The sequence below is a fragment of the Pezoporus flaviventris genome, unplaced genomic scaffold (assembly GCF_033815535.1).
Source record: "Pezoporus flaviventris isolate CSIRO_AGI_PZ_B2104156 unplaced genomic scaffold, CSIRO_AGI_Pfla_v1 ptg000001l, whole genome shotgun sequence".
Classification (NCBI taxonomy): domain Eukaryota; kingdom Metazoa; phylum Chordata; class Aves; order Psittaciformes; family Psittacidae; genus Pezoporus; species Pezoporus flaviventris.
In genome coordinates, this window is record NW_026892549.1 from 24,906,713 (window position 1) to 24,921,380 (window position 14,668).

The following is a 14,668-nucleotide window of genomic DNA, read 5'->3' on the forward strand; positions in this document are numbered from 1 at the left end:
TAGCATTGGTCTTATCATAAATCACAGTTAGTCCCTTTCTGCTTCACGCTACAGCAGGAATGTAGTCTTCAGATTAAAGTCTGAAGTGCTAAACAATGCTGAGTTGCCAGTAACACATTTTCCCTAAAAAGTATTTTAAATACTCTTTTTTCTTTTTTCCATACGGACAGCTCTGTTCAGAAACTCTGTTCTCACCTTTGAGTTCAAAACCAGGGAAACTTGTGACATTAGCATAACGTGCTGTGAGCTGATTTTAAGTATCGAAAAGGGCATTTTGAGAAAGTTTTGATAGCAAAAAAACCCAACCCATATTTCAAAACAATAAAACAACAAAGAATATAACCAGCAATCTTAACAAATTTTAAAATTTAATATAAAAGAAAACCCTGTTTTAAAGGTAAAACTAATAATTCTGCATTAATTCCTTCAGTGTTCAAACCAGAACAGTTAGCTTTTCCTAGCTGAAAGGAAGCTGTCACTAATTTGCTGGCCAGTGCTGGAAAGAGCAATCAAGAAAACTTGGAAGTGAATCATTACAGAGCTTTGCTTCTCCCAATCACGTACTAGGGGGAGAATTTTTCTCAACACGAGACCAAGTAAAATACTCTGCCCGCTTAAAATGTCAAACCATTGCTTTAGAAGAGCTCTGTGCCCAATGTGATCTGCGCTCAAACGAGCACACCCAGGCTACTGGCACCCAGAAGCAGCTAGTGGAATTTGCCTTCAGCTGCGGACTGCTCCCCACTGATGAGCGTGGAGGCAGTGCCTCTTCCCTGCATCAGCCAGCAGCAGCCCCTGAAAGTCAGGCAATGCCAAAAAAGACCTTTTAGGAAAATTGTTTCAAGCTATTTTGTTTTGACGGGGCTGAGTGAGGCTTGCAAATTTTTTCATTATCACCATGAAAAATGGGGATGAAACAAAACAAAAAACTAACTTGTTTTACTTAGTGAGAAACAAATATGAAATAGTAATGAATAAAACACTCTATTTCTCAAATATTCCACTAAACATGTAATCCAATCCAGCCTTTATGCTTGAAAGCATCACTTGTATTTAACATGCTTTCTAGGGCACAGAGATCTGTGACACAACAGTTAATACAGACTACAATTTTGAAACATAAATGTTTAACCAGTTCTTCTGAGGTAATTCATTTGATTGGATTCCTTTTGAGTTTGAAACATTTCTATAATGTCTGACAAAACATAGAAGCATTCTCAGATGAAAGGTTACATGCATTCCAGAAAATTTTCCACTGAAATCTAAAGGAACTCTGCTTGGGAATACTGTAAAAGTGCAAACTCTTCATTTATGCAATTTTAATATAGTGGAAATACAAGATGTGAAAGATATTAAATTAGTTTTAAAGCTTAAGAAGCAATTTAAAATGGAATAACATACATATTATTAATGAATAACTAGAGTGAAAAGTGTAATTATATGTTAACTAAATTAACTCATTATAACTGCAGTGCCTCAAAATGAGATTTTCTCCCTATGTATTCTTATTCTAGCAAGGTTTCATGAAAAACATAGGTGTAAAGCAGAAAAAGTTATATTTCACAACTGGAAAAAGGAAAGAGAACGAAACTACAGTATTTTTTTTTTCCTTTTAAATTAGGATTTCTTCTCAGATACAAACTGAACTTCAACATGTTTTAATTATGCATCCTTCTGTTTAGAATCTTCTACTTAATTCTAAACTAAACAACACCACTGGCAGAACACAGTAAATCTGAGGATCTGGGATGAACTATTTCTAGGTAAATGTTAACAGAGACATTTTCCTTTATACAAAAATAATTACGTTCCAGCAGGGGGCCAGTCTCCTGTGCGTGCCATCCCCTACTGTCCAATTCTGTGAAATTCAACATCACCTTTCTTATCTGGCTATTCAGGACTTTTTAATTTTTCTGCACTCGAAGTATAAGCTACTTCTTGCATTTGCAGCTTTTCATTTATGTCTGCCTGTAAAGAAAATCAGAAGAAAAAAACTGGTTATGATGGAACTATCTTAGGCTGCACATTGTCTTTGTGGTTTTGACACACTGTAGTGCAGTAAGACAGACATTATCCTACACAACTTCCTGTTCTGCAGGCGGAAAGGTGTTTCAGCCTGTACTTAAGTGATAACACTTTATCATATGACTGTGCACAACTCGATGCATGGTATGACTGCCATGAACAGGAACTGATCTGGAACAGCCATTTCTCATGTAATCTTGTTTTGGGAGATAGGCTAATTTGCCTGTATTTTCAAACAGCCTTTACCACTAAACACCAAATCAGAAAAATTGCTTTGGGGTTTGGTTGTTGCCACTGTTTTCCTTTGCTGCAGATGTTTGTTCTCTAGTGTAACACATTTGATTGAAACATTGCTGGAATTAGAAAGCATTACTGAAAATGAACAATAAAAAAACGTATTTCTGTGATGTTGCTTGTCTGTCTTAATTATAAACACAATTATGAATGTGCATCTGATCCTGGAACTCCAGACTGTTGTAGACATTGAGTGCTTAATTTACAGTGTAACATTTGTGGGGAAGGTACGAGGGTTGTGACATTTTTTAGTGAAATCTTTGGCAGTGATAATGCGCAGCAATCTTTAATTCTACAGAATTTGGAAATGTGGGATCACTGGGAAAAAGGCCACAAATACTGGGGCTTTATGGGGAATTTATGTGTATTTCTCAATATCAGAATTCATCATTGCAAAAATATGTGATAAATGGGAAGGACTACTATGACAATTTTTCCAAGAGTCACAAAGTTTTGTTTAAACAATTGGAACAGGCTCATAGGTCCTTTACAGACTCTGCATAAACTGTTCCAAAATTCAGAGTTACATTCTTAGTGGGCTTCATGTAATTTTGATAAAGTTAACTGATTTGGCCCAGAAAAGCTTGCAGTAACTTGCCATTTTAGGAAGTTTTTGGCTTACCGGTCCTAGAAATCCCTACTAGTGCTATACTGCAACCCATCAACACACAATGACAGCTAAAATGTTTTCAAAGTTCTCAGTAGCTCAGATTAGCATCAAAAAGCTGGAATTTCTGCCTCAACTTTTTAGCTTTGGGGACAGCCTTCACCATATTCAATCCACCCTCAAGTATCAATAAGTATGTCCCCATCCCTTCACATTACATGCATATTTCGTTGCTTTGCTGTGGAACACTAACCCTCCATGCCAATTCTCGCCCAGCCAATCCAGCTGACTTTCTTCTCCAGTTTTTACATCCCTCTGTCTCAGATTCTGCCTTCAGTGAAAATCAGCTGCCACCATGCTTCACTATGGTTGCTGTTGTGATGACTATCAGCACTGTGGCATCAGACTAAAAGTTATTTTCTATACTCAACTAGAGCAACAGCTGCCTTGTGCTCCCTGGAGAAATAATGCAGATTGTGAAATCACAGTTCACTCATAACAAAATGGTGAGTCTGACCATGTATCAGGTAAAAATCTACTTATTAGATTACCTCAAAGGTCAAGAAACTGAGAAATCAGGTGAAAAAGATACACTGGTGGAAGACTTACAAAAACTAAAATTGGAAAAAAAAAAGGTGTTTTTCTCATCTATGCAGTTTTTGTAAAGTAAAAAAGCTCATAGCACTGAAGCCAATGAAATCAAGGTCAAGTGAAAACCAGGCACTTAATTTTTTCTGCAGGTAGGGATAGGAACAAGACAACATAAGCAAGGTTCCTTCCTGTTTCTAAAGACATGTTAAAATGGAATACAAAATCAAATAGTTAGATCAAATGATGGCATCATTATTCAAATTCATATTCCCCAATTATACACAACCCATGTAAAGCAATTTATTAATACCACACTATTTTCAGGGAATATTAGATATTTAGAATCAGAGAATGGTTTGGGTTGGAAAGGACCTTAAGATCATCTAGTTCTAACCCCCCCCCACCACCATGGCCAAGGACACCTCACATTAAACCATGTCACCCAAGGCTCTGTCCAACCTGGCCTTGAACACTGCCAGGGATGGAGCATTCACAACTTCCCTGCGCAACCCACTCCAGTGCCTCACCACCCTTACAGTAAAGAACTTCTTCCTTATATCCAATCTAAACTTCCCTCGTTTACGTTTTAACCCGTTACCCCTTGTCCTATCACTACAGTCCCTAACAAAGAGTCCCTCCCCAGCATCCCTATGGCCCCCCTTCAGATACTGGAAGGCTGCTATGAGGTCTCCACACAGCCTTCTCTTCTCCAGGCTGAACAGCCCCAACTTTCTCAGCCCGTCTTCATATGGGAGGTGCTCCAGTCCCCTGACCATCCTCGTGGCCCTCCTCTGGACTTGTTCCAACAGTTCCATGTCCTTTTTATGTTGAGGACACCAGAACTGCACACAATACTCCAGGTGAGGTCTCACGAGAGCAGAGTAGAGGGGCAGGATCACCTCCTTCGACCTGCTGGTCATGCTCCTCTGGATGCAGCCCAGGATACGGTTGGCTTTCTGGGCTGCAAGCACACACTGAAGCCGGCTCATGTTCATTTTCTCATCAACCAACACCCCCAAGTCCTTCTCTGCAGGGCTGCTCTGAATCTCTTCTCTGCCCAACCTGTAGCTATGCCTGGGATTGCTCCGACCCAGGTGTAGGACCTTGCACTTGGCATGGTTAATCTTCATGAGGTTGGCATCAGCCCACCTCACAAGCGTGCCAATGTCCCTCTGGATGGCATTCCTTCCCTCCAGCGTATCAACCGAACCACACAGCTTGGTGTCATCGGCAAACTTGCTGAGGGCGCACTCAATCCCACTGTCCATGTCAGCGACGAAGATGTTGAACAAGATCGGTCCCGACACCGATCCCTGAGGGACACCACTCGTTACTGGTCTCCAGACGGACATTGAGCCATTGACCACAACTCTTTGTGTGCGGCCATCCAGCCAGTTCTTTATCCACCGAGTGGTCCATCCATCAAATTGATGTCTCTCCAATTTAGAGACAAGGATGTCATGTGGGACAGTGTCGAACGCCCTACACAAGTCCAGGTAGATGACATCAACTGCTCTACCCCTGTCCATCAGTTCTGTTGCTCGACCACAGAAGACCACAGAATTGGTTAGGCAGGAATTCCCCTGCCCATTGTGCACACTCCCCTCACCAGACCAGTGCAGGCACTCTCTACACTCCAAGCTCTGCACTGCAGCCTCCCCGCTCTTCTGCTCTGCCCGGTTCCGACGCTGCCACCGCCGGGGCAGCCAGGGCAGAGCTCCCAGACCGGGCCCTGGCCCTGGCCCTGGCCCTGGCCCTGAGGCGAGCGCTCCCCATGCCGCTCTCTACCCGCTCCCGCTGCCGGCGCCAACTGCCGCATCACGCCCTATTCCCGCGCTCGCTGGGGCGGGTTTTCCCCGCTCAGGGCGGTGCCGTCCCTCCTGGCACCGCCCTCTGTGAGTCCCCGCTCGCGTCAGTAGAGCTGCCGGCTCCTGGGCACGGCCCGGCGGGGGCTGGAGGCTCCGTGGGTGGGTCTCGCTGCTCAGAGCTGAGGCTCCGGTATGCGGGGTTTCCCCTCGCTCCGGTGTTGAAGACTGCCCTATGGAGACACCCACCTCGGGAAATCCTAATTTAATAACTTTTATATTAATGATAATTATATTATTTCATAATTTAATAACCTGCTTTGTCAACAGTGTCCAGTGCACTGTATCTAAAGTTTAAAGTGCTAATGGCACTTGTTTGTTGCAAGTAAGACCAAATTCCACCAGTTCCTTAGTGGAACTGAGTTCTAGCTGGTTTGCTTTCAATAATTTTATACACTTGAGGGAGTAGTTTACAAAAGAACAATGATGTACTCTGCTGGGTTTCCACATGTTTCAATTTACATATCTCCTCGTAGGGAAGCAGGTCACCCTACAACAAATTTAAGTCCATTCACTGACAGTAGCTTCCTTCCGTTTCATGAATCCCGCAGAAAGAACTCAGACTCCTCAGGGTTTGCAGACCAGGGCCACCTGATGTGTTCCATTAAGGCAGCTCTTGTAGAGTAGTTACACACCTACCAAATCAAGTCTAGAACTGGCATGAATGTGTTATTTCTTATGCATATTGAAGGATGTGTAACATAGATGCATCTAACAATTTATATTAAGCACACATTGCTCCATCGCATTGCATATGCTCCATCACAGCAGCTGATCCTGAACCACTGAAGAGGAATTTTACCACTGACATCACTGAGTGCAGGATTTGGCCCATGTTTCTTAACACATAGTAATGCTGAAGATATATGTTGTTATATTACTGAATATTTTTTATCTTATCACATGTAAGCTGACTAAACTAGGAGTTATTTATAGAGGCTAATTCACATTTTTACAGCATATGGATGTGCTTTTTGCCAGCTTTAGCATGAATACAGTTTATATTCATTAAGGCTGAGCTATCTAATTAACTATAGACAAAATCAGTGAATAGCTTTCTAATATTAGTACCTCAAGGTTGCCAATAATTTCATTTGGGATTTCGTACTCTGCGGACTTCTGATCTTCGGCTGTGACAGCAGCCACAGAATCTACCTCAAAGGAATCTGCCTCTGGACAGAGCTCTTCCCCTTGATCAGATTCCTCTTGATCAGAACCCTAGCAGCAACCAACCACAAGAAATGTGTGAGTTACAACATTATCCTGCTGTCTACAAGACCAAACAGTGTCAAGCCTGAAGACATGCAACAAGACATGATGCCTGCTTTTGAGAACTCCTGCTCTGACAGAGACCATCAGTGTCTCTCCCTCACTGCCCAGGCCAGGCAGATCCTGAGGTTATGAAGTTGCATGGCTTGAGAGCTCAGAGGTGCTGAGTCAAATAAATGTCCTCTGCTAACTGATTAACGCATTAGAAGTAATTTCATTCAATCTTAGGAGAGAATGCATGCTATGTTCTTGAGAGTAGATGTCATTAGTGTCTGGGCTCCAATGAGAAATAAATGAGGTAGGAGACTCATTGAAAACTATCTTAAAAAAAAAAAACAACAAACAAAAAAACGAAGAACAAAACTCTCTACCTTAGATCCTGTCTCTGCAGCTGTTAGGGATGTTATGAATGATGAATAGATACCCGAAGGTATGCCTTCTTCCAGCAGAGCAGGGAAGGGAGGATCTGCAGGTTCAGCAAGTTCAATCGCAGACTGGCAATATTAAAAAAAAAAAAAAAAAGTAAGAAAAAAAAAGTAATTCAAATGCAATTATTGCTCAGAGGTTTATTGCAGATTTTTCTAAGTGGAAACAAAATGGCTGCAAACAACAAAAAACAATACCGTTTTTGCTACTATCCAGGTGCTCAGAACTGGAAAGCATACTGAAAATGATTATAGATCAGCTTTAATTTCTAGCTGCATCTCAAGGGGCCTTCTTTATAATACTTGGCAAGAACAGATGATTTTGATAATTTCATAACACTACAGCATCTTACTCATGTGGATAATTAAGTTTAGAAAACACAGTGCCTAGATAACATGCAGTCTTCCCAATAAAAATATGTCACTTCTGAACAGGGATCTGGTTGCATTTTGGAAGTAAAGGACTCAGCTGACCACTAGGGTACTCTATCAAAGGAATCAGCTTGAGTAAAGTTGGAATAACCCTGCATCAAGTAAGGCCCTAAGAAATATGTGGCTATAATTTAAGAGTTGTCAACGGTACAAGTTTTGCTGCTTCATCATGCTTGCTCCCACTTCTCTTTCCTGTAAACATGGGAACCTCACTGGTATTCTGCTGGCATGTGAACTGTGGCTCCAGGAATGCTCTGACAGGGAAATGGCTTTTCCCCTCCGAAGTAGCTGGATGCAGTACTTATTCTGTGCTTGGGCTCTTGTGAGTGATGCAGAAGGTGGCCCTGCATCCTCTAAAGGGACAAGGGTTTGTGTCTTTTTTTGCATGTGTGGTTTTTGTGGGTTGTATTTTGGTTTGTTTTTTTTTAATTGATGAGAGAGAACAGGGGGACAAATTTTTTGAACAAGCAAGGAACAGTGTATAATACTAAAATGGTATATCTAGGGCCTCTGCAGTGGGAAATGCCCACTGAGAATACCAGGCAGATGTTCCAGTTCTGAGTCAGCTATTACAAACATGTAACTACATTAATTCACATCAGGGTAGTTGCAGCTCCCATGAATTAATTTCCTCATACCTTTGAAATCACAGCTAGTTTGATATTTGGTTTGTTTAGTTACTTGCTACAATTAAACACGCCGAAAATATTCAAGGGTCTGTACATTTGCAAAAGTCATAACAAAAACTGAAAATAAAAAGTGAGACCTAGCCATTATATTTTATCACATTAAAAATCTCTTTTGTAGTTCTGGAAATTGTTCAGAAGTTATGTTTGGACTTTGTCTTTTTCTTCAAGATTTCCTGTCATGTGTGAGCTCACTAAAAAAAGTAGACGGTATTAACTCATGTTTATAAGAACCCAAGAGCCTGACAGGAAGATTTCCTGAATTTAAGTAAGAAGAAAATCAGATTTTATAGAAACATTTTTCTGTATCACTAATGACTCAAATTTTACATTGTGCTAGTGCCTACAGACTCACAAAAGGAATAGTTGGAAAGTATAGTTTGCGCATCAAAATGCAAAAACCTTGAGTTGAGCTAAATGTTATTTCTAAAATAAAAAGAAACTTTAATCTCAAATTCCTAAAAAAAAAACCCCACGAAAAAACCCAAATCCAAAAACCTAGAGCTCTTTTGATTTAGCAAATATTTAAATTTTCTCTGTTTCTTACCTTATATTTTCTTATTAAAAATATAAACTGAATTGGATGAGAATTCACAATTACTTTCTGCTTCCTTAAAATAACATATTTTTGGTTAGTTAGTTAACTATTTACTCAAAATAATTTCTTAATTTAGATTAAATCATTGTTCCATTTATTCCCTCCAGTTCAAATTTCAAAAAAATTTAATGTAAAAAAACTAGACTGGGCTTTTAAATCATTTTCTGGATGATGAAATACAGTTTTGTAGCACAGATAAGATTTTCAGAGGTCCTCTTTCAGAACAATATTTTTACTTCACTGCATTCTTTTTAAAAAGAGCCATTCTTTACTCATCTGTTCCATGCTAATAATAACCCTTGGATCTTGAAGAAATAACTAAATTACAGCAGAACTAGTCTCTTTAATGAGCCATAATAGTCTCAGCATTCAGCCAAAAGTTTTTTTTTAAAAGACTGTGAAACTTCAATGTTGAATATGAAGTATTTTGTTTAGTAATAATAAATTTATGAGCAGTACTACAGTTTACAGCCAAAATATAGTGACCTAAAAATGCCATTCTGCATTGCTCCTTCATATACATTGTGTCCTTAACTAGTCCAGGGGAAAATTAGAACGAATGAATTGTGGTGAGAGCCTGAAGCCAACGAACGTATTTAAACGAATCCTTCTGATGCAATACTTTCCTTAAAAAAAAAAACACAAAAAAACCCCTCAAAAAAACCAATTAAGTCTTTGTATTTCCTTTGAACAAAACCTCATGTTTAATAGCGCCAATGGCTCTGTAGTAAAATCTATTTAAAAACAGAGAAGGAGACACAGTAAGTTTTATACAGTTACAGTGGCTTTAAAAAACACATTGTTAGTTTCTGAAGTCTGAGTATATTTATGGTGAATTAATTCCACTGACCCACATTAAAAAATTCATCCTCCTTTTTTTTTAATTCCTGAAGATCTGTCATTATGTGAGCATTATTCACTATGACAAAGATGTATTACTGAAAGTGTCCTCTTGAATCAATATAACTATAGAAATGTGAGAAACAGTTTGGCAAGATGATAAAGCCTTAAAATTACTGGGAATATTTTCCTCCACATTGCAGCCCAATGGATGCATGAGAATTCAAACATAAAGAAATCATAAGGCAGTTGCATAAATGTAGATGGTGTATTAGTGTCAGCTGCAGATAAAAGGATGCTCTTAAAGAGACTGGAGGAAGCAGAAGGTAATAGTCTTATATAGTCTAAAGCAATAGTCTTACTAATTCCTAGATGTGGTGGGGTTCCAAAAGGCCACTTGAATCTGGACAAGTTAGAGCAGGCTAGAGGCTGCTCTAACATTCAGGAGAACTTAATATAGTAAATACTGTTCAGTATCAGCTTTACTTTCCCACCCCAGTATCAAATGTATAGCCCCACGCCACTGTTTTTCTCTGGCATTCTTTCTAGTAAAAGCTTGCATAAAGAGAGGCAAGTATCAAAAGTGTCATGTTGTTCTGTATGTAAACCCACATAGCTTTCTTGTTGTTAAGAACTAGCAAATTACCTTTTTACAAATGTAGGCAGAGCAAAGACAATAAAATAGCATACAGGAAAATTTTTAAAACAAAATAATGTCAGGAAAGAAGATTGGTAAAGCATTCTAATAAACGAGTTCCACAGATGTGGCTGTTACTATAAAATTAGCTTTGCATAACTTACCAATATGCCATTACATTTTCCCCCAGATGTTTATCTGTTACTTAAATTAATTTTGCTTAAGTTACTATTATCACAGATTTTATCCATGCTGTATTTTATTATTTAAGTTTCTGTGGCATAAAACAAGCTCTGGCTGATAGCATTACTTTTAATACCATATGTAAGAGGTTTTAGTATTATACAAATGGCTGCTGGGTATATCTTGGTATATCTTAGTAGTCATAGCACAGAATGTCTGTTCTCAAAATATTATGTAGATTAAAACCAGCTATTTACTTACACTCTAATTCAAGTCATTGGAAAGGTTTGCAGTATTTATGTATGTGGTATGAAGGGAAACAATCCACTCCGGGAATGAATATCAAGAGTTTGGAAATTGGCAAAGCTAAGGTCAAGGTCAGTTTGGATTTACTAACATACTTGCTGAAAATTAGAATTTATAGTTTATGTTTACTTATTTCAGAAATGAGAAAAGAGACTGAGGGGGTGGTGCGTTTGCTTTTGTAACACAGAAACATTTCAAAACCACCATTTCAGTTTAATATTATCTGAAATTCTGTACTCCATTCCACAGAGTCTGAAAAAATTCTCTGTAGCTAATCTTACCAAACATAGGAAAAACAATGATTTATAAGCATTGGAAAAAATATCCCAAGTTCAGCACGGACCATTTCTAAAGCCTTGTAACATCTTTCAAAGCCTTTCAATGGCTTTCCAACTGATAGGGATTTGATTTTATATGAATGGCAGGAGCATTTTAAAAAGGGTGTTCTTTGTGAGTCATTCTTTATATTTGTCTCATCTGTGTATTTCTAACAGTATGCCACAGGACTTTGTGCTACCAGGTACCTGCACAGACCTCTCTCATATACATACATATATATATATATATATGTATATGTATATGTGAGATCTGCTATGAAACAAAATATTTAATACAGGATTTACATTAGTTTGCCATTCATGCTAAGCATGCCCAGCTGCACACCTATAAATGTGCTGAATTTCAGTTGCTGGAATAAAAGGCATTTCATGATATTGTTTGTTAGCTGCCTGTATTTCATGTGGTTGAATTTGAATGAATAACTAATGGACGGAGATGCACTGCCACACTGACTCAAACCTGCCTTCCTCCCCACCTTTAACCTGCCAGCATATGCAAACACAACAAATCCACCCTACTTGCCTTCTAAGGCATTGCCCTCCAGCCTTCTCACAGGAGGTTTTTCTGGGAGGCTCTACAAATTGCTCTACAAATATATTTGCCATCCTATTCTGCAGCAGTGCTATATCCAAGGTCCAAAGGACTGAAGGATATTTTGAAGCATTTAAAAACTTAATCCAGATGTATGATCTATGTTGTGTGATTAAGATGGCAGAGCTTCCTTCTGAACGCCTTCACTGTACACATTTGTATTAATATTTAAAGTAGAATTAAGATCAATGAGGAATTAAACTTGGACTCTGAATTATGTTCCCCAGTTGCTAATGATACACATGGAAATTCTGTGTGCATGTTCCTGGGAAGGAGCTTTCAAACCACTATTTCTCAAATAAGACAAAAGTTCAGTAAGTCAAACACATACTTTATGCCCTTTTCCCTGCATTTCAGAATTCAAGTTAATACTTTCAAAAGAGAATTTTCCATGTTTCTGAGACGAGATGTGAATCAACTTTGTTGACAATACATCAGTAATTAATCTAGTCCAAAATAGCTATCTGAAGCAATTTGGTTGCCTACATTGACAAAACAGGATCTGCTCCTCCCCCCCAGGAAGCAGTAAATCAGTCAGTGACATCTGGCCTCAAGGACATCAGAGTCATCTGAAATGTGGTAATTTATATTAATGAATATCAGTATTAATTTTTAAATAAAAAGAATTTGCTGCTGCCATTATGTTTACATATGGAATATTATTTATAGCTTGTGTTCCTCCTTTCCTACATTTTGCACATAAATTATTGTAAGGAAACGTACTGTCACAGTTACAAATATTTTTCCTTCAAGTTAAAGCTTTTACATGTCCTCTTACTGTTTTCAGTAACTAGATGAGGGCAACAACCAGGATTTTCTTGCTACTCCAGGAACTGCTGCCAATTTTAATGCTTGACTGAATAGAAGAGGGTGCTTCTACAATAACAACCAAAGCCTTCCTCTCTAGAGGTATCTTAATGCAGAATAACCTTAATACATAGCTTCTATAAGAATATCCTAACATACCAGAAAAAATAATACTGATTTAACTGGGCTGTGGTCATCTACTTCTGCTTTTATCCAGCTTCCAATTATTACTGTCAATTCAGAGATTATTTAGAAAGACAAAATAAGAGATAAAAATAAAAAATCCCCAGCTGACTTTCATGCTGAGGACACACCACTAAATGATTCACCTTGGAATGGTCACTCTAGGTTCGCATTGTGTTTAGCATTGCCAAATTTCCTAGAGTTATGGGATTACAAGAGCATCTCAGTTTTCATTTAAAAATAAAGTTAGTGTCTAGCTCTTATGGTTGCAGAGAAAAGATTGAAAACATAAATCTTGAAAGCTCAAAAACCAGACTGCAAGCAGAAGGAACCAAACAAGTATTTTTAAGAAACGTTCATGATTTTTTTTGGGTCTGTCTTACCATTTTAAACTCCTGGGGTTAACAAACCCCTTTTAAAATCAATGCATACAGATTTTGAGGAAGGGTGAAGGGTATTTTTTTAGTACCTGAAAGTGCAACTCTTGCATATTAGGACTCTTCAAAGTGACTCTTCCACTTCAAGGGCACCCATCAAACAAGTAAAGAAGCAACTCCTAGTGTGGCTGTACGGTTATATTCAACAGGGATCCAAAGCCATTTCAAAAAACCCAACAAGACAACACCCACAAGCACTTTTCCCACAGTAACAAACTTTCTGGATCTACAAATATTTTTTTAAAAAAGTAAAGACTTTTAAAATTAGTCATGTGATCACATTAGAAACCATAAAAGTAGGTTCTGTTGAACCCAGTGCACAGCAGACAGTCTAATATTTTGATGGCACACACCTTATGAGGCCAGAGCTTTACATTTCCTTGCTGTACATCTCCTTTTCCAAATCATTCAATCGGGAAAGATCTGAGATGAATGCTGAAAATACTATGATAAAAATTTGAAAGCATACTTGGCCAGGTGCATTTTGGTACCTCTTTCTGGAAGGAGGCTTCATACCTTTTGTAAAGACTTGCTGCTATTTCATACTGTCAGAAAATCAATTTGCATGACAGCATATGCATTTGGCAACAAAACAGCCTGTAAGAATTAAATTGCTTAGGGGGATGGCATTCATCACACCTGCTTTAGGGGCTTTGTCAACCCCCTAAACCCCTGCTTGTAAGTAAGCGCAAAGATGACTGTGTCTCCTGAGAAACAGAGCAGCTAACATAAATTAAGAACCTAACAATTGCTTAACATACCTATCCTGGACTACAGCAAGCACAGCCTGTTACTTTTCCCATTGAGTATATAGGGAACTGAGGAAAGCTGGATTTACTCAGTTTGCCTGGTGCTGGGAAATACGAAATATTCTCTTATTTATTCAAACGACAACTATAAAAACTTTTTGGGGATTAACAGCACTACACATTCTTCCTGCAACCCTGAGTGCATACTGTAAAAGTCAGATGGCTGCTGGCACTATCCTGGGCTGCTTTTTCCCAGGTGTTACATCTGAGAAGCAGCAATGTCTCACCATTACTGTTCTACAGGGTCAGCCCTAGGACTGCCAAAACCAAGCAAATGTAGACATGCCTATCTCCAGCATGTATGTCTATCCCTGGCATGTCTCACGCTGTGTGCACATCAGTTACAGCAGGCATGTGTCTAGAGAGCTGTGCGTATGCCCACCAGGTTTCTCTTAGTTCAGTAAGCAGTCTTCAGGCTTCATCTACACGAGTACAATGTACATGAAGGAAGATTCCCCCAAAACTAGGAAAACTTTAAAACAAACTTTTAAAATCAAAACGGTTCAAGGTTCAAGACTGGGAGCTCCTGTCGAGAAAGTCTGGAGAACAAGTATCTTTTGGTGTTGATACAGTAACGTGTAATCACTGCCTCAAGCTGGACAGAGGTCCCACCTCCAGCCTTTGTCTGCTGCCATTCTTGAAGAGCCTTCCTTTCCTACCCATTTCCTCTGAAACCAGCATTTCCTCTATGCAAGGCTGGTCCCCGATAAGCCCCTCACACAACTGTCTCATATTCTGTACATT

At 39.0% G+C, this 14,668-nt stretch overlaps 1 protein-coding gene across 2 annotated transcripts in view; it reads right to left on the reverse strand.

Annotated features, from left to right (window-relative positions):
• Positions 1 to 1,304: 1,304 nt before the first annotated feature.
• Positions 1,305 to 14,668, reverse strand: part of CABCOCO1 (ciliary associated calcium binding coiled-coil 1) — a 55,845-nt gene continuing 42,481 nt past the window's right edge. For both annotated transcript variants that reach the window (XM_061448953.1, XM_061448962.1), the window contains exons 6-8: positions 7,023 to 7,145; positions 6,454 to 6,600; positions 1,305 to 1,968 (exon numbers count right to left, since the gene is read on the reverse strand). In XM_061448953.1, the coding sequence (XP_061304937.1) occupies positions 1,891 to 1,968; positions 6,454 to 6,600; positions 7,023 to 7,145 (348 nt within the window). In that variant the 3' untranslated portion in view covers positions 1,305 to 1,890. The remainder of the gene's footprint in view (positions 1,969 to 6,453; positions 6,601 to 7,022; positions 7,146 to 14,668) is intronic.